Source organism: Anastrepha obliqua, chromosome 4 (genome assembly GCF_027943255.1).
Source record: "Anastrepha obliqua isolate idAnaObli1 chromosome 4, idAnaObli1_1.0, whole genome shotgun sequence".
Lineage (NCBI taxonomy): Eukaryota > Metazoa > Arthropoda > Insecta > Diptera > Tephritidae > Anastrepha > Anastrepha obliqua.
This window is the reverse complement of record NC_072895.1, coordinates 99,644,187-99,665,327: the sequence shown is the minus strand read 5'-3', so window position 1 is coordinate 99,665,327 and position 21,141 is coordinate 99,644,187. Positions and strand designations below refer to the sequence as shown.

The window sequence follows — 21,141 nt, the reverse complement described above, 5'->3', positions numbered from 1 at the left end:
CCAACACAACAGCAGTAACAACGGCTCTGCACTCATTGTCTCTTGCTTTTGTGATGTGGTAGTGTTGTTTCCAATTGCCATCCGTCTTCTAGCCATACATCGGCAGAGAATCTCAAGAAAGTGTGCTGGTGTTACGACTGACCGTTTCAAAATCAGTTTCAAGCTGACAATCGAACAAGTCACACTTAGTGTAGAGATTTTAGCAAATATTTTATAACGAACGGATGCTCTCTTCGTAACATTGTGTTGTATTTGGTTTCTTTTTTTTTTTTGTATGAAATCAGAGAAGCGAGAAACCTAAGAAAAACAAATCAAAGTATTAACTACAAGAATCAACAAACAGTGTCGTCGTTGTCCAGTGAGCTGGTTCGTTTTGGAAAAGCCAGTGAAGATAATCGATATTAACGCTTATTGGTCAGCAAACGTGACGTGTTTAGTTTGACGAATTAAATCGAACGAATCGCTTGATTAATCGTCGCGCTGCAGTCAAAGACAGTAAACTAATAAACAGTCAACAAAACAGAGTAACATTTAAATAAACAAATCACTCACTTGCAAATAGTGTTTGTTGAAAAAATTTCGTGCAAAACCAAAGTACAAAAACAAAATAAATTAAAAAAATAAAATAAAAATTAGAAAACAGTTTCGCGCTTGCTTTCTTTTGGACAATTTTCACGCTCGAGGTGGTGAGCGTTTTTATGTTGGATACCTCACGTAGCTCATAGAGAGAAAAAATGACAGTCTCGACGCTGAATATGACACCGTATTTTGCTGGATATCCCTTCCAAGGTAATTATGCGACTCTTTTTTGTACTATTAGACATAGTAGCGTAATAGCAGAGGCGAATTGGGTTGAAAATTTAAAATGGAAATTCAAATAGAAATAAATAAAGGGAAATAAATACAGATATTTTTTTATGAAATTTTGTTTTTAATAGAAACTTACATTAACTGGGTTCTTTTCAAAAAAGTTTCAAAGTTCATTACAAAAAATATGAATAATATAAATAAGAAAATTAATATATAAATAACAACAATAAAACAAAGTTTACGTTTTGAGAAAATTTAGTTTAAAAAATTTATTATTATAAATTTTATAATTTTAATTTATAAAATAAGTTATATTAATAGAAACTTAATGCAACAAAATAAGCCATATATGATAAAAAAGTGATGAAGAGCGACCGCAATCAGAAAATATTTTTTCTATGAATAGGTATTTCAGCCCAGGGTTTCCAACCTGAGTACTTCCAAATAGTAGTCACACATCCACCTATCTGGCTACGGCGGCCGCTCAAGTTTCAAATAAAAATAGATACATTTTCTGATTTTTGGTTTCCATTTTATTTGATAGCCTTTCGCTAAAATTTAATAAAAATTGAAAAAACCAAAAAAAAAAATTTAAAAGCAAATAATAAAATTCAATTAATAATATATTTGTTTACGAAGGTCAAAAATAATTAAAGAAATAAATTAAAAGTTTTTCCAGTTATATAAATTTAATAATAGTAAAAATATATTTAATAATAAATAATAAAACAATTTGACAAACTGCAACTAAAATAGGATTAAAAGCATAATGCAAATATTTTTATAAAAAGAATTTTTGTACTTACATACATATTTTAAACATTTCGAAAAAAATTTAGAAAGAAATTAAAAAAAAAAACATAGCGCATTCTTGAAATTAAAACAGAAATTTTTCACACTTCGAGTTGTTATTGTTGTCAACACGTAGGTACTTTAAAATTATGGTTTGAAAATTTTTAATGCATGCGAAACTAAAGTTCAGGTTTATTAACCCTTCGGGTAACACCCTTTTTAACATCCTCGATTGGGCATGCGAGCGTGCCCTTTTTCGTCCTGTTCGAGCATTCTTTTTAAAAGTTTATATCCATAAATTGGTAGAAAATTAAATTTCGAAAAGCTAACTGGAAGCTCAAGCCGTTAGAAATATTTTCAAATTACCGCCCAAAATCGAAAAAGCCAGTCTGGCCACAAACGGATCCGCAACAAAGATTTAAGGGGGAATCCTGCTTTAAACGCTTCAAACAATCGATTTTTTTTTTGCATAAATGTCTTCCCAAACTATCAAAGAATGTGGTCTCAAAATTTCAGAAGCAAACAAAATTATTAAAATTTTATTAAAAAAATTGAAATATTTGTGAAACAAAAATGTCCTTTGAAGAATATATATTATTAACAGTTTTAGTTGTCCGTATAGTTTTTTTAGTTATTTTTTTATTTGAAGTGTAAAATTAGTGAGTGAGAAAATTTTTATATGAAACAATTTTAACTTTATTAACTACATTAATGACTGAGTAAAAAGTAAATTTTAAAAAATATTTAAAGTTGCAATTTTTCACAAAATAATCTTCTTAAAAATTTTCTTATATTAATTAGTGAAAATGGTATAATTTTTTTTAGAGTTCAACAACTTCAAAAAATGCTGATTTTGTGTTAAATAACTTGTTTTGTGTATTTAATAGTTAAAATTAACTTCATAAAAATATACCAGAACACAAAAACAACTAATTATTTCAATTGAAAAATATAAAAAATATAAAACTTAATAAAATAAAAACAAAAAAACAAAAAATAAAAACAAAAAACAATGCCTTTTTTTGTTTTGCTTTTCTGCTTAAACGATTTTTCATTTCATTTCATTTATTGCCCACAAATTTTTTTTTTATCAAACGTAAAAACATTTAATCGCCTCAAGTACAATTTCGCCAAAAATACTCACGCCCTAAAATCTTTGCTCCTATTTGGTAATTAAAAAATTTGAAACTTTGATGTATTCGTCGCCTTCAATTGCTCATTCTCCCACAAACGGTGCTCACTGATGATCTCTTTTTCTTGCCTACTGCTTTCTCAAAGCGCGCGCACATGCGCCACAGCGCCAAATGGTCTGGTGTGAACATCAATTTCCAATTATAAACTATTTTTAACTAATTTTCATTATTATTTCTCAACTCATTGCGCACAAGTGAACGTACCCAGCAACAGCTATACAAAATATATGTACAATAAACAGCGAAAAGCAATTGATATAGCAAATTTTAGTCAAGTCACCGTGTGTTCCATTCAAGAAAGTAGATTTCCTATTGTAAGCGCGAGCAACTTAAAAACTTTGATTCTCATAGAAAAAAAAAATAGTAAAGAAATCGAAAGAAATCAAACTAAGCAAATGCGCTCCAATTCAGTTCAGTTGTACTACAACAGCAAGCATTATACACTTGCAAACATACATACATACATACATACCAGCTTGCTTGCAGCATAACAACAGAACCAAGCGATCTCCGCGCACTTCACTACCTGCCCAGCCGCGTTCGTCAGTCATTGCCTTGCTTTACACGGCCAACGGTGGGTGCGCGTGGCTTGTCGAGCGCAACGGCGCAACTAAAATTCCAATAATCATGATCAGCTTTGTGGCTTATTGATTGTGATCGCAGCAACACCAACACCAACTCCAACAACAAAGCAGCGCACAGAGTACAAGCAAAAAGAGCAAGTGAAAAATAAAATGAAATAAAAAAAAATCAAGCAGCAGCAGTAAAAGAAGTGGCTACACAGAATGTAGTTGCGCATAAAGCACAGCTGTGCAGTGGAGTTGTCTTGCTGCCGAACTCTAACTCCCTTTCATCGACCCTGCCGCTTGTAGCTTTCAGAAACTTCAACCAACCCATTTGTTGTTTGGTCGCTGCGTACAACAGCAGACGTTTTGGCGCGTCGGCAACGTCTTTGATCTTCTGATCGCGCGCTCTTTTGCCGCCTTTGCCACTACCGCCGCCGCCGCCGCAGCCACCCCAGCCACTGCATTGATCCTCAACACCCTTTGGTGGCCTTCTCGGCTTGGCTGTTGATGGCTTGGCAGCAGCAGCAGCAGCACGTTCATCATCACAGTTAGCTGTAGTGAGTTGGGCGAGTGCGCGGCCGCGACTGTCGGTCTTTCTGACTGTCATCTATGGCGACGTGTTGTGCGGACACCTTAACGGCGTACGTTGGCAGCGCGCGCATGCGCGTACTCATATTTTTCCGCATTGCTTTTACTGTCTTTTCATATTTAATATATTTTTTTATTTATTATTAATACTTTTACTGCTTTTGCTGTTATATTTTAATACTGTTTTTTTTTTCCTTCTACAAATCTGTTCTCGGTTGGCTCCTTTCCTTGGAGTTCTTCTGGAATTTTATTAGCGCGCACAGCTGGAGTGAAGTGTGAAAGAACAAAATGTTCTTTGAATTTTGGGCATCTCAGGCGTAGTCTGGTGCTGTATCTGTGGCTGAGAGGCTGGCTTATTGAAGCACAGAGCTTATTGAAGCGCAGACACCACAGCCGCTTGCCCGGCCATGCATACCTGCAGCTCGTGAGTTATTAGGTAGACCCACCTTGCAAGCAGTTGCCATTCAAGTCAGTCCTTCAACGTTGGCAGCCGCTCAGTTAGTTTGAGTGATCCTCTGACACGATCACTGCATCTGCGCCTGCGCGCGCGCTGTTACTTTTTGATAATTTTTTTTGTATACACACAAACATAGTTTTTCGATTGTTATTAACTCACAGTCGGGCAGCTGGCTAAACGCTTACAGATTTTGCCTGTCGGTTTAACTAATTTCCATTTCCATTTCGTTTACGTTTGATTTCACTCTGCCGCATAATTTCTTTTACGTATACGATTTAAATTTGCCTTTGTATTTGTATGCGAATGCGCATGTGTGCGCTTACAATGCGTTCGTGGCACGTTGCACAAACAACTCTATACAAAATTTCACTTGCATGCGCAATAACCACAGCAATTGGCTTTTTGTGCCGCTTTGTTGTTGTCTTATCTTGTCTTTGTGCCTAGCAAATTATTCAAATATTATTAGTTTACAATGCGAAATTTGCATTCATCTCAGCATTTGGGTGCGATCGTGCGAACTGATCTCATCATAGCCGAGATAAACACACACACACACACGCGTGCACGCAACTCAAGTGAGCATAAAATAATCCTACACCGACACAATGGCTTAAATGAGTATTACAATTTTTGCACAGGCACAGGAGGCCTGCCAAAATTAAAAAAAATAAATAAAATAATAATAAGGAAAACAAACCCAGACTGTTTGTCTGCAAAATGCGCATTCGCATTGTCTTGACAATAATTGCATTATCCCGGTACGCTCTAGTTTGAAACTAATTGAGTTTGAACAATTACATTGAGTCGAGTTTCGAGAGCTGCGTTGATTTGAAAAAGATTTTCATAAGTGTTATTTCTCTAAGCGATAAGCTTAGTTTCTCATAGGAAATTTACATATTTTCAGTTGCAGTGAATGGCGCGCTTTTGTTTGTAGTTCCCACACACAGCGCACTTCACATGCCGCTAAATATCTCCTGCATTGTCTCCAGCTTCCTCGGCATTGTTGGTCAGATCTCCGCCTTGCAACCATTCACTCCATCATTATTGAGGTACACACGCGCAAGCGCATATTCATGGGCGCTTGGCATTACATCATTTATTATTAGTTGACACAAATGCAAGTAATGATCGCTGATGTAGGCGCTACGTTTTGAAAAGTTTTCTCACCGCGCGCTAAAGCTTCAAGCTTTGAAAAGCACCGACCAACTTAAAACTCAACCCATCATCAGCATCATCTTTTGTGCCACAGGTAACATAGGGCCACCACAAAAAATTTCCAATGCGCAATGACTTTAATTCCCGCAACTGAGCTTCCGGTAGTACTGAGCTCCTTTTCCAGCGCTCTCTTCCAAGTGCATCTAGGCCGACTTGGGCGTCTGCTACCTTGCGAGTTCCATTCTAACGCCTGTCTGCAGACTTCAATTGCGTTCTTACGTAAAATATGCACACTTGCTTGCCACTTTCTATGTTATATCTCAGATTGGAGATCAAAAACCTGCCTTGGCAATTGTTCTGAGCCACCAGATGCGCAGAATGCGCCGTAGACACTTGTTGACGAAAATGTTTCGCAGCCTTACAAAAGAACCGATTTGTCGTTGGAGTTAAAAATACGCAACTTAGTAAAAGTGGAAATCGTTGAGGAATTCCAGACTTTGTTAAGGGGGGAGTCTGCTTTAGAGGCTTCAAAAAATCGATGTTTTCGTGGATTTTTTGGAAAGTAAAGAAATATTCGATTGAAACGAAACTTTCAGGTTTTATTATTATATATTTCAACAGTCTTCTCAATTTTTTTTTCATTAAAATGTATGTCATATTATGTCTGGTACAAGCATTTTGCCGAGGCGCCTCGAGTGTGCATGTATCGTGCGGCGGGAAAGATGTCAAAAAAAATTATTTTAGTATAGTATAGCTTCTAGTTAAACCAAGAAAATTAAACAAAAAGTGAGAAATTCAACAATTTTTCACTAATTAAAAAAAATTCATTTCTTTGGAAAAACAAATTCGCTTTAGATTGTTTAAAAAGTGGGTTAATCATAATTTTCTTAAGGTTTTTTAGGTTCAACTAGAAGAGAATTTAATTCCGAATACAATGACTGTTATCTCGTTTCGATAGGACGCTTAACTTTTTCCCTATCTTTCCCGCCAATTAGGAAAAATCGTAAAAATAAAAAACCGAGGAATCGCGCGTCAAAGTTTTTGTACATATATAAAAAATCCGCTCGTATACCTGCTCGACGCTTGGTCACAATTTCTTCTGTAACTCCGAAAATATTTTGAATTTGCTTTTGAAATTTTGAGGGCACATTCTTGGACAGTTTGGGTAGACATTTATGCAAAAAAAAATAAAACCGATTTTTTGAAGCCTCTAAAGCAGGCTCCCCCCTTAAGTTGCGCAAACGAGCCACGGGCTTCAGTAATTCTAGACTGAATGTCATCGCCTGCACTGCCGCCTGTAGAGATAGCGCTTGCCAAGTAAGTGAAGTTGTCGATATTTTCGATATTGCTATTTGTTGCTGGCACGATATGCCACATTCACTCTTTAGCGACTTCGTTTTTTCGTATTGATCTTTAGTAAGACTTTTTTAGATTCTTTAACAAAGTCGTCGATCTTATTCTGTATGTCCGCATGCTTCGGTGACAGTAGATATATATCCTCAGCATAATGAAGATTCTCCAGATGGTCGTTGAAGTTCCAATGCATACCTCCACGGTAGACATCCATCGATTTAGCGACGTTTCTTTCGACACCCTTCCCGAACAACTGTTGTCATAGCGAACGTTGCTGATAGGCTGCCCTTAAGTTGAACTAAACACTTTAAACCCGCATAACAGAATAACTAACAACTGAGAAATATAAAAACACAAATACACAAATTTACCTCTGCACTCACTTTTAAAATCACCACCTCCGATAGTATTATTCTCCATATTCACCACTTTACTGATTTTTCTCCTTCTTATTTCTTGCAGGACAAGGTCGCGTCAATCAACTCGGCGGCGTCTTCATCAACGGTCGCCCGCTGCCTAATCATATTCGCCGGCAGATCGTCGAAATGGCCGCCGCCGGCGTACGTCCTTGCGTTATTTCACGTCAGCTGCGCGTTTCGCACGGCTGCGTCTCAAAGATATTGAATCGCTACCAGGAAACTGGCTCCATAAGACCCGGTGTTATTGGCGGTAGCAAACCGCGTGTTGCCACACCCGACATCGAGTCCAAAATTGAGGAAATGAAAAATACTAATCCGGGCATTTTTAGCTGGGAAATACGCGCCAAACTCATTGAGTCCGGCATTTGCGATAAGAATACTGCACCCTCGGTCAGCTCGATTAGCCGTTTGTTGCGTGGTGGCAGCGGTGGTGCACGCTCGGATTCGGGCAGCTCGGCGCACTCCATTGATGGCATACTCGGCGCTGGCGGTCTCTCTAATGGCTCTGGCGATGATAGTGACGATGATGCTGAGCCGGGCGTACAATTGAAACGTAAGCAGCGCCGCTCACGCACCACCTTTTCAAATGATCAAATTGATGCGTTGGAGCGCATATTCGCGCGCACCCAATACCCAGATGTTTACACACGTGAGGATCTGGCGCAGAGCACCGGCTTGACGGAGGCACGCGTGCAGGTGTGGTTCTCGAATAGGCGCGCACGTTTGCGCAAACAGTTGAATACCACACAGCAGGTGTCGAGCTTTGCTGCTGGCCCCTCGGCTGGTTTTGCCTCCCAATATCATTCACATACTCATCATCATCACCACCCAAGCGCCGCGGCCGCCGCTGCTGCTGCTGCAGCTGCACACTCCATGTCCGCCTCGGCTGCCGCTCTATCACATAATCATCCACATCAAATGGGCTTGTATGGGCAGGCTTGGAATACTTTTGGCACTGGCGTTACACAAGTTGGCGCCGCCGCCTCTAATATGTTCGAACAGCATCAGGATTTCGCTCACTCAAGCGGTTCGGTGGCTTCCATGTCACCAACAAGCAGCACCAGTTCGGCTTCGCTGAGTCCAGCACATCAGACTGGCATAACTGGCACAATCAGTAGCAGCAGCAGCAGCAACAACAACGATGCTGGTGGTAATAACTTCAGTAACACGTCCGCCTATGGCATAACATCGACAGCAGCAGCAACAAGCACAGCTGCGGCTACGACTGCTCATAACAGCTCTTCAGCCATAACCGCCACCACCACCCCATCTACTTATGCCACATCTTCGTCGGCGGCTTATGGTTTGGGCACGAGTAATAGCTTCTCAACTGCCTCCTCTGCTGAACAGCTGCGCTCACAATTCGCTTCGGCAGCGGCTTCGGGTTCGCATCATCCAGCCATGTCGTCTTGGGATTCCTACAACTTCCCCGGCTCATTCTTCTCGTCTGGTGCCAATCACATGGGTGGCTACACGCAGGGTATGAACGAGCACAAGTCGGCGGCGGCTTATTCTTATTTCGGATTCTAAGTTGGGTTCGAGTAAATGACAAATTTCCAGTTAACATCCGAAGGAAGGGCTTAGCCACTGTCTTGGTAGAAATTATATTACAAGACTGTAAAATTTGTAAATTTTCTTGCACTCGTATAAAAAATTATTTAATTTAAAAGTAAGAATAGAATAAATTTACCTGTGACTACTTACGTTTAGGTGGTGAATATTTTTAGGTTAAGTTCTGAGTAACTTCGAGAAATTTGTAAATCCTTGTTCTTGTAGAGTTCAAGACTGAGTACCATTTTTGTTACGATTTACTTTAAGTGCATTGTAATTTTTGTTTTTTAATTTATTTAGGTGTATTCTGGGTATCTAATTAATGGCTAAGATACTTTAAAATGTAGTTATTAAGGAATAAATCGTTGTTTAATTGAGAAAAGTTCAATAAAATTATTTTTGGAAATAAATCAGCATTCATTCTTTCTCCTCTTCAGTTGCTCAGACGCAATAAAGTAATTTTTTGTCGATTAAGGGTTTCTCCTGACAGTTGAGCCCATAAAATCCATAGAATTTTTAAAATTAAAAGAAAAGGTTAACTATTAAAGGTTTTCCTCCAAAATAGTGGCAACGTGTCAGTTCCTCAACATGCAAAGCAAGTCAATCATCCTAAACGATTTTCAAAAGTCAGCGGCGAGATTTCATTCAACTGCTGAAGCAGTGCTATTGTGATTTTTTTGGGCTACCTGTGGATCAAGGATTGGGTATCTCATATATATCGTAGGATATGCGCAAATAATCTAACAGTTTGGGCAAAGGGAACGCGATGTATGGCTTTAAAAAATCCATAATTTGGACAGAGACCGTGCCACGTATCTGATTGCCACGCTTGGTAGACTACATATAAATGGAATTGATATGGCGTGAAATATGGAAATGTTCATTCTGCGACACGACCTCTTCCTCAAAGTGCTGAGTTACCTATACCTGTAGTGGTGAATCAAAAGGCATATACGAGGGGTGCATTTTATAAGTCGGGATTTGGCAACCCTGGTGTGGCAATCTGGCAACTGACAGCTGTATCGCAAAGTTTGACGTTTTTTGGCTTTTACGTACTCAGAACGTTTTGAAATACCAGCGCTATTTGTGTTGTTTACAGTAACTTAAAAGATTCATCTCGGTCCAAAAATGGAATTAAATCGTGAACATTTTCGTGCGATTATTTTTTACAACTTTCGACGTGGATTAACTTAATTCATTTTTTGGCGATGAAGCTCCATGAAGGACCAGTGTTTATCGATGGTATGGTGAATTCAATCGTGGTCGTAGTTCACTCCAAGACGAATTTCGTGAAGGTCGTCCAAAATCAGTTGTTGTTCCGAAAACCATTGATGCTGTGCGCGAACTGATATTGCAAGATCGTCATGTGACCTATTGTGAGATTGAGACAACCTTAGGCATTAGTGGGACCAGCATACATTCAATATTGCATAAACATTTGACTGACAAAAAAATTTGTTCGCGTTGGATCCCACACAATTTGTCAATCGCTCAAAAAAAGGCTCGGGTCGATTGGTCGAAGGAAATGCTCAAAAAATACGATCGCGGGGCTTCGAAACACGTCTATGACATCGTGACAGGTGATGAATCATGGATTTACTCGTATGAGCCCGAAAGTAAACAGCCAAATCCAACAAAAGTTGTTCGCGCACGAAGCACTTCCAAGCAAATGGTCGCCTGTTTTTTCGGAAAAACTGGACATGTCGCAACCGTACCACTAGAACAACGCAGAACAGTAAATTCAAAGTGGTACACAACCATTTGTTTGCCAGTTGTCTTCCAAGAAATTAGGAAAACCAATTGCCAAAGACGGATCACTCTTCACCAGGACAATGCGAGCTCTCACGCATCGGCTCAAACAACTGCATTTTTGAGCACCCAAAACGTCGAATTAGTGGGTCATCCGCCGTATAGTCCTGACTTGGCACCGAATGACTTTTTTTTATTCCCGTACGTAAAAAACAAACTGAGAGGTCAATGTTTTTCGATACCTGAAGAAGCGGTTGCGGCATTCAGAATGCATGTTTTGGAGGTACCTCATTCAGAGTGGCAAAAGTGCTTCGACAATTGGTTCAAACGCATGCAAAAGTGTATAGATCTTCATGGAGAATATTTTGCAAAACAATAAAGTGATTTTCGATGATTAAAATTTGTTTTTGTTCTCTAATCCCGAAATATAAAAGGCACCCCTCGTAGATTTCTCTTACGATGAGATATTTTTTTTTACTCTTGCAAGATGCCAGTTTCAAGCCAAATACCAGTCTCAAGAAAATTATAATTTTGAGTTTGAAGAAACATATTTTCAAATGCTAGTTCAAGCAAAGTCTGAGATTTTCTTTTATAAAATATAAAGTTGCTGTCAACAAATTTGAGTGGCAAACCTATCCACACCTATCTTCTACCTTCGGCAGTCAATATAGAGTAGAAAACCCAAAAAAATGCATGTGGGTAATTAAGCATTACTTTTTGTCGATCAGTGTAATCCAATCAGCAAAAATCTCTCCGAAGGAATAAATAGCAGTTTGTGAAAACCTCTGAGACACCTTTAATTTAGTCCGAACGAGTTTAGTCTGCTCAAATGGCGGATAAAGTCTGCATTCTGCAGGCTTTTAACTTTATTTCTCCGAAATTATATCTTTAGAAACTATAGTCTGTGGTTACTGGGCTTGCAGATAAAAATTTGGAATGCATATCCCACGCTTCTCATCCATCTGCCCTCCCAAATAGTAACTAAGTTCGGTTCCAAACCATAACTCAAACTTTTCATTTAACTGACAGCCTTTTACGGCTCTCTGACTACAATTTCCCATTTCCATTTCACGGATGGGTACACTGATACCACTCGCAGTTAGAATGAACCAATCCAACAATCAATAGGGGTCCTGTCAATGCATTTTTCCTGTCCTTTGACTTTGTCCAATGACAAGTCGAATCCACTCAATGACAGTGTTAAGAATACTTTTTGGAGACTATTATGAATTGATCAATGAATTTGAACAACTCTGATAACCACAAGCGTGAAATTTTTAGAACTACAAGAATGAACGACCGAATGCCAATTTGATCGTGCCATCAAAAAAAGAAGATTATACTCACTTTTTCCCATAACCTCACTTCCTCAAAGACATTCCTATTCATTTCTCAAGGAGGTCAACATATGTAGCATAAAGATTAAACAAATTGAATCCATACCATTTGACTCCTTATGGATTCTAAAAGTTTAACAAGCCAACTTTTACCCAAATAAGGTTTCACGCATCACTGCCACAGCAGAGGATGCAATTAAAAGATATGTATGCAGACCTTAGCCAAGGTCATAGTGCATTTAGGACCGAACTTTTCAATTACCTTGTAGGCAGCCTACTTTCCAGTCCGTACAATGAATACCAAATTCGGATCCGACTGCTCGTGAGACATTAGCAACGATTGAACTCAGTCAGAAAAGGCGGATCCAATCATGTAAACATATATGAGTCTTAGCTGGATAAGAGGATTCATTTCGAACTCTTAACTTTGTCACTCCGTCTTTCTTCCATGACTGATCACTGTAGCATACTTTTCCTCGTTATAATGGATAACTCAAAGACCCACTGGTCATGTTAGGGCGATATGATTCCTAGTTGGTTGGTTGGTTTAAGTGGTGTTTCTTCCCGAATCCAACTAGCGCTTCCGCACCATTTTGTTGCCACATCCTCGTTAGCAACTTGTTTGCCAGTTATTTACAGCGTGACTATATCCAGTCTGTGCGGTTCAGGAACCTTATCAGGTTGTTGACATCTAAGCCAGACAGCTGTTCCAGACTCTCGAACAACGGTTTACCCAGGGTTAACATTCCCTCCTTCCATAGGGCAGGGCATTCACAGAGGAAGTGGCAGGTTGTTACCTTTTTCTCCGGTTGTTTACAACTGTGACAGTAGGTATGTGTTGTGAGGGATGCCCATTTTGGCTTCTTGTTCTCCGACAGACCAAAAGCCAGTTATGACTGCCGTTAGTCTCTAGGCGTCCCGTCGTTTCATGTTGATCAATGTTGACGATTGCCTAAGGTTGTAGATGGGCCATAACGTTCTGCTAATTATGCATTTTGTCTGGTCTCTCCATCTACAATCTGCTATTCGAAGGTATTTTAGGGAAATAGCGATCTTGACTGCACTTAGTGGGGTGAATACCGATTCTGCAAGAGCGTTATTCATGGCAGATTCCCTTCTTGCCAGTTCATCCGCTTTTTCATTACCCAGATCATGCTAACTTTATGGTTTTCGCTTAAGGTGGTGAGGCTATTCCTGCTTTGCTCCACCACTTTAGAGGCTGTTGAAGCTGAACCCAGTGCCTTGATTGCAGCTTGGCTATCCGAAAGAATAGCGATACTGCCCTGAAAAGAGGGATCTGCGATTAGTAGCCTACAAGCTTCCCCAATTCATAGTTATTAAATTAATATTTTTACTAAATAAACCGATTTCTTAATGCGATGGTCGAGACATTTCGTATGCAAGATTCCAGATCATTGCCACAAAGAGGGTAATAACACCCGTTTGATAAGGCTAGCTCGTCGCAGCACGACACTATTTGATACTAAAATTGGAATACACCAGATACTCTCTGACAAACCCAAGCAACTTTTCGTCAATAAAAAGTGTTGTAGGTACAATTGCAGAGTTAAAGTGATTCCCCGAAAAATGTTTGCGCACTTTCAGTGGGTAGAAAATTTTCTTGACAGCAGCCGCGCTTATAGGGTATGGCTTTATTGAATTACATCTAACCATATTTGGATGAGACGATGCAACACTTTCTCTGCTACTGTTCTAAGTGGACCAGAGAGTGAAGAGCTTACCCTTTCAGTACGCATCTCCTTAAGAAACTTATGTTAAATTGGTGGTATTACAAGTGATCAGGAGTCTGAGTATATCTTCGGAATTAAATCGAACCACCACAAAAAAAAACTATTATATTTTAAAGATCCAATAGGAATTGTACCACTTGCCGTCTGTGGTTTTCTTCAGAGCTCACAGCCTCTTTCAGCCTGGCTCTGCTGAACTGAGATTATGGTTAGTCATCTTCAAAGAAGGAAGTAAAGGTATGTAGGGTATATTTACCTTAGTTGCGTGCAACTCATTTCTTTCTATGAGAAAATTACAGCTCAATTCACCTGTACGGCAGCGTAGTATAGGGAGTTGTGCTAAATTGCAAAGCCAAGCGCAGAGCACCGGAGGCTGTGCAACGAACAGCGGCACTCAGAGTTGCCTCAGCCTACCGCACTGTCGCAGGCGCAGCAATTTTCGTGATCAGCGGGCACATACCCGTCGACCTCATGGTCCGGGAACGAATGGATGCGTGGGACTACAAGAAGAAACACGTCATCACTAGCTTCTCAGAACGGAGATGCCAAACCATGCTGCGGTTGCAAAGCCGATGGTACATTGAACCGAATGGCAGATGGACGGCGAAACTTATTCCATTAATTGACAAATAGGTCATAAAGGAACTTCGGGGAAGTGAATTACTTCTTAACTCAGTTCCTCTAGGGCCATGGATACTTCTGGAGATACCTATACCGCATGGGCAAGGTAACCGATTCCAAGTGCATATACTGTGAAGCGCTGAGCGATGACGCTGAACACACGTTTTTCAGTTGTGACAGATGGCTCGCGGAAAGAAATGCTTTGAAGGTGCAGATTGGCGTCATCGCACCGAGCAACATAATCAGCAAAATGCTCGAACGCAAGGGCAGCTGGAACGCGGTAAAGAAATACATCGAGAACGTACTACACAAAAAAAAGATTGACCTCGACACAGTGCGAAGCCGCACAGATAGAGACACAAGAAGACGAGCCTATAGCATGAAAGCTGGCTACAAATATGGTGTACCCACACGTGGGTGAATAGAATTGGTTCTTTATGGATGCCGTTCGGGGCCCTTCCGAAGTAATATAGAAAGCAGTTCCGGGCAGGGTGTCTCTCCAAAAGGAGAGGAGGGATCGTTTTAGTGGTCACTTCACACAACGCAGAAGACGACGGTCGCTGGTATATACCTATGACATGAGACTTATTTTCAATTTCAAACGTTTATTAAAAAAAAAAAATTGTTACAAATTTAATTTTCAAAATAATAGCCATCGCTAGCGACACATTTTTCCCATCTCTCAGGCAATTTGTGGATGCCGCGCCAAAAAAATTGGCCGTCTTTGATCGCAAACCAATCATCGAGCCATTTTTTAGCTTCTTCGCGAGAATTGAAGCGCTGCTCGGAAAGTGCGTGGCCCATCTATGCAAACAAATGATAATCGGAAGGCGCCACGTCCGGTGAGTAAGCCGCATGCACCAGCGGTTCCCAATCGTACGTCTCCACCAATTCACGGGTCACTCTTGTTTGATGTGGCGGTGCATTGTCATCAAGAAAAATTACTTTGTGACGCCGATCCGCATATTCTGGGCGTTTTCGGTGTATAGCGCTGTTGAAATCGGCCAATTGTCGTTGGCAGCGTGCACCGTCAACTGTTTCACCTGGTTTTAATAGCTCGTACCAAATCATGCGATTTGGTTTGGCCGTTGTTTTTGGCTTGTGGCCGGGCGGACCATACGATCCTTTACGCTTGGGGTTGGAGAAATACACCCATTTTTCATCACCCGTAACGATTCGATGCAAAAAAGACTTCCTTTTGAACCGGGAGAGCAGCATTTCACAAGTGGTCTTTCGATGTCCGCAAATTGTAGTTTGAAGGCACGAAATTCGACATTTTTAAGAGCGGCAAAAATGCATTGTTGTATGAAACGTTACAAGCAATGAACTGAATATTGTTGACAAATGAGATACGAAAAAAACAAGACATTTGGGAAAGTTTAAAAATACTCCTAGCGACATGTATGAACTAATAGCTCAAAAAGTCTCATTTCATAGGTATATAAGTGCGAAGGCATTTTGCACCCTACCTCACCCACCAAAAAACAAAGGAAAAGGTAAAATTTGACAATTAAAAGCTCCTTTTCTTTTGTTTATTCCATTCAGTTACGGGTTACAGTGTGTTAACAATGGAATTCAACAAAAAGAAAATTCGGTTTTACAGTTTTTCTGTGACAAAGGCGAAATTGCAAAACAGACCGCCGAAATTATGAATGGTGTTTATGCTGCCGCTACTGTAACAGTTAATTACATGTAATTCTAGTTTCGTCGATTCCGTTCAGGCACTTTTGATGTTAAAAAACTCGAAAATGTCGATTAAATCACGGAAATAATCGAAGTTCACCGGGATGTTAGTAGTCATCGCACCGCGCAGGAGCTAAAGATTGACCATAAGAATGTTTTAAACCATTTGCGCAAAAATAATGGGTGTCTTTTTCCAATCTAATATTATAGCTCAGGCCATATATCAAATACAGATCTAAGTATCAAAGCATCAAAACAATTCCGAATGCCTGCTTTAGTGCCCAACCGGTCGATAGATTCAAAACTAAATTTTTTTTAATCTAATATGATCCACTCCTTTGAATATTTTTGTCCGTAGAAATTTCTCTTGGTGCTCTAACCACTAAGTATTTAGTATTTTTTACAAAATCATTGAACGGCTAACTCGTATGAATATGTAATTTTAAACAAATGCACCCTGGCCGTTTAAGTGCCAAGTTTATTACGACTCCAATTATGGCAATCACATACATACATACATATCATAAAGGGTCTTTCAAAAGTCACGCCTAGATGCCAGTAGTGAATAATTGCTAGACTCTACATTTTTTCATATCATCTTTAGCATTTGTCAAGTAAATGAACATATAATTTTACACAACAGAACGCGCCGTAAAATAATTCAAAATATTTTATAAAAATGGTCGAACTTTAACAACAACATATCGCAAAATTCGTGATTTTTTTTTGGTGGCAATAATCATCTAAATGAGTCGACCATTCAAAGATTTGTGAAAAAATTTGAAAAAACTGGTTTCGGTGGAGGATAGAAAAAGGACTGGCAGACCAAAAACTGGACTTCGGTTTAGAATATTGCTGCTGTAGCGCAAAGTGTTGCTGTTGCTGAACATCCTTGAACTTCGCTCTCTCGACGTTCAACTGTCTCAACAAGTAAGCATTCATGAATCGACTGTTTGGCCGATTTAACCTGTGGGCGTGGTGCTCACGGTGGGCATTTCAGTGATGTCATTTTACACATATAATTATTCAGCGACGTAGTTTGAATAAAATGATGTTGGAGAGGATCGTACGAGCTGTAGAACTTAATCGCTCAAGCACAATTTTTTATAAGAGCGTACAATTGTTGGCGTTAACAACCGCGCTGTTAGTTCTGCCTTCTCCAAACTAGATAAAGAGGCAAAGCGAATGGGTCTGGTGGTGAACGAGAACAAAACAAAGTACCCGCTGTCATCAAACAAACAGTCAGCGCACTCGCGGCACCCACGTCACTGTTGAGTGCTATAATTTCGAGGTTGTAAAAGACTTCGTTTATTTAAGAACCACCGATAACAATGTCAGCCATGAAATCCAACGTAGAATCTCTCTTGCCAACAAAGGCTACTTTGGACTAAGTAGGCAACTGAGCAGTAAAGTCCTCTCTCGACGAACAAAACTAATATAACACTCTACAAGACTCTCATCATGCCCGTCCTAACGTATGGCGCAGAAGCGTGGACGATGACAACATCCGATGAAGCGACGCTTGGAGTGCTCGAGAGAAAGATTCTGCGTAAGATTTTTGGACCTTTGCACGTTGGCAACGGCGAATATCGCAGGCGATGGAACGATGAGCTGTATGAGCTTTACGACGACATAGACATAGTGCAGCGAATAAAGATCCAGCGGCTACATTGGCTGGGTCATGTCGTCCGAATGGATACAAACGCTCCGACTCTGAAAGTATTCGATGCGGTACCAGCTGGTGGTAGTAGAGGAAGAGGAAGGCCTCCACTGCGTTGGAAAGATTAGGTGGAGAAGGACCTGGTTTCACTTGGTGTGCCCAATTGGCGCCGGTTAGCACGAGAAAGAAACGACTGGCGCGCTTTGTTGAATTCGGCCAAAATCGCGTAAGCGGTTATCGCGCCAGTTAAGAAGAAGAAGTTTGAATAAAAACAGAGAAACCTCAAAGAATCTAAATTTTTACATGACTTATTTTAAAACGCGTAAGTGCGTCTTTTGAAAGACCCTTTATATACCTACTGATTCATGTGCGTGTGTGCATTTCCTCTATTCTTCACTTGCCGGCCGGCAAGATCAAACGCAATTCACGTTGGTGGTCGTCATATTGTTTTTGCGCATCTTTCTCCGCCTCCTCCTCTATTTTCAATATTAGCTGCCTAAGTATTTAGCTATTTGTAATTGTCTTCACACACACAAGCACACACACGCACAGCTCTTCAACCTTTGTTGTACCCTGTTTAACTTTTGAAAAAATTTCATTACACACAATTAACCAACTACTATCGCATTTTGGTAAAATTATTTTCTTATTATCGAGCTGCACTACTCGTGTCTTGACTTTATTGAACTGTCGGTTAGTTGGTTGACTGCTCTGCCTTATGAATTGAAGGGGGTTGACTTGTCTTTACTGTTGACAAAGCAGTTTTTCTCTTACAACAATGTGGGCCAAATCATGTTACTACTATCTTTCCATTTTGATTTTGTTGTGAAAAAGGAATGCTTGGAAAACGTGTCTTGAACAATTGGCAATTGTTGTTCATTATTTTATTGTTTGTTTCCTTTGACAGACATTTTTGTGTGCGCATCTTTTTCTGCCTTTTTTTTGTTCTTAACCAGTCTAAATCTTTCGAAAAATACAAAACTCATGGAACACACAAGTTGTCGGTGGATTTGGTGAGCGGTCATTGGAAGGTTGCACTTGTCGCATTTTTCTCACACTTTTTTTCTGTTTTGATATTCACCATTTTGTTAGGTGGCCGCCGTAGATGAATGGATTGGTGTGTGACTACCATTCGGAGGTGCGCATATTCGAAATTCCTCGTGCACGAGACACCAAATGACAGGAAAAGATAATAAAAGCGGTCGCTTCTCGGCAGGTAACGGCAAACCTCCAAACAAGAGAGGAAGTTCATGATAATGATATTTTATCCCATTAAAACCATCCGCAACCAGTTGATTGTACTTTATTAGTGCGGTTTTTAACATGGAAAATCCACAAACGACCAATTCATATTCACAATACCCCAAGTCTAAGAAACTACCCATGAAAGGAGAATCAACACAACCCATCTTTTCGCCAAACGGAGTTTATGTACGCCGCAATATCTCAATTTGGTATCCCCACAAAACTAATACGGCTTTGCAAAATGTCGTTGTGCTATACCAGCAGCTTAGACAGAATTGGGAAGAACCTCTCCGATCCATTTAATACCAAACTAAGTTTCGGAGACGGTGACTCGCTGTTGTGCGACTTCTTTAAGTCAATTGCTAGCGATCGCCGATGATATAGACATCATCATCCTCAACAGCCACGCTGTTAGTTCTGCCTTTTCTCTATAAAGCAGCAAAGCGGATGGGTGGCAAACGAGGACAAGACGAAGTGCCTCCCGTCATCAATCAAACAAACGGCGCACTCGCGTATCAGCGACCACATCATTGTTAAAAGTTATATTTAAAATGCAACTTAGAATCTCTCTTGCCAACAACTGATACTTTAGACTAAGTGAGTAATTTAATAGTAAACTCCTCTCTATTGACGAAAGGAACTAACACTTTATAAGTCTCTCATCAAGGCCGTCCTATTTCAAGGCGTAGAAGTTTGAGAGGAAGAATCTCTGGAATCTCAGGATTTTTGGACTTTTGCATATTGACGATGGCGCGTTCGCAGACTATGGAAAAATTAATTGTATGAGCTTTACAGCGACATAAGCTTAGTACATCGAATAAAGATTCAGCAGCTCCGCTGGCTAGGTCATGTCGTCCGAATGGATACAAAACGCTGACAAAGTAGTCGATGAAGCACGAGCCGTTTATAGTAAAGGAAGTTCAGGGCCTACTTTGCATTGGAAGGATCTGGAAGAGAAGCATTTGGCCTCACTTGGAGTGTCCAACTGGCGCAGGTTAGCACGAGCAAGAAACAATTAACGCGCTTTGTTAAACTCGGCCAAACTCGCTTAAGCGACTACCACACCAATCAGGAATAGGACCAAAATAAAGTCATATCACCGCTCAGAAACTCACTTATTGAAGATCGGAACGAAATCGAAATAAATTACCTATGAATGTTATCAAATTACCTGCGCTAACGCTTATTAACACTGTGCAATAATTGGAGACCCTGGGGCGGAATGATTCCAACTCTGGATGAAAGACGTAGACTCAGAAATCCTCAAAACCTCGAAATTGTTGTGCATTCTTTGGTAACATTTCTTTGCAACGCCCGTTTTAAACATTTGCCTAAATTTTTTACCTAAAATTTTTGATGATGAGGATCCTTCATGAACACTTGCTTACTTCACCAACAAATTTTTGCAAGAATTGCTTTCGGTATTAAGCCTTGCATCTTGCTTTGGAATTAATGCGCGACCCAAAATGCTGTTGCTCAATGTTACCTTAACAAGCCTAAACTGTACAACGGCATCAAGAAAGCAAAACTCAAACTCGTTCTCGCAGACTGGGTCATTGCTCCCATCCTATCACTCTTAGCCTATCACAAAAAGTCCAGCTTTTGAAAATTTTAATTTATTTAATTTATCCGGTCAAACTAAAAATAACAACTGGCCAAAGTGAAGCAAGCGATCGACCTGAAGAGGTAAGACGTGCGCATTAAACCAGCAAGACGAAGCCTGGCGTTGTCCATTGAGCTTGGGTGGGAAACTTCATCGCAGTTGCTGTATAATCCAGACCCTTTGCCAAGTTATTTTTACCTCTACAGGCATTTGCAAATTTTCTTGATGATGCAAAATTGAAATGAACACAAGAGTGGCTTGTGAAAATGAGCTTCTCAAATAGGAAGGAGAATTTCTTCAATTGAGAAATTGCCTAGGTTAGGTTAGGTTTTTGTGGCAGTGGGATTAGAGTCGCCAACTTACTTAGTCCATGTACGTACTTTACTGCATATTTATCTTTGAACCATTTAGACTCTCTTATGAAGCGTAGGATGGGTTTTATTCCAACACCGGATAGTTCCGTAAGAGAGTAAAAATAGTGTCTTCCTAACAACCTCTACTCCTAGCTAAGGCTGGACTATTACAGAGGAAGTGCTCTGCTGTTTCTTCCTCTTTCACGTCTCTACAACTTCTGCAGTATTCATGAGAAAATACTCCTAGTTTAGAAGAGT

At 40.0% G+C, this 21,141-nt stretch overlaps 1 protein-coding gene across 1 annotated transcript; it reads left to right on the top strand.

Moving 5' to 3' along the window:
- The first annotated feature begins 268 nt into the window (after window positions 1-268).
- LOC129244780 (protein gooseberry) lies at window positions 269-9,175 on the top strand. Its single transcript, XM_054882617.1, has 2 exons — window positions 269-789; window positions 7,377-9,175. The coding sequence occupies exons 1-2, from the start codon at window positions 735-737 to the stop codon at window positions 8,861-8,863; spliced, it is 1,542 nt and encodes a 513-aa protein (XP_054738592.1). The 5' UTR covers window positions 269-734; the 3' UTR covers window positions 8,864-9,175.
- Window positions 9,176-21,141: the final 11,966 nt, after the last annotated feature.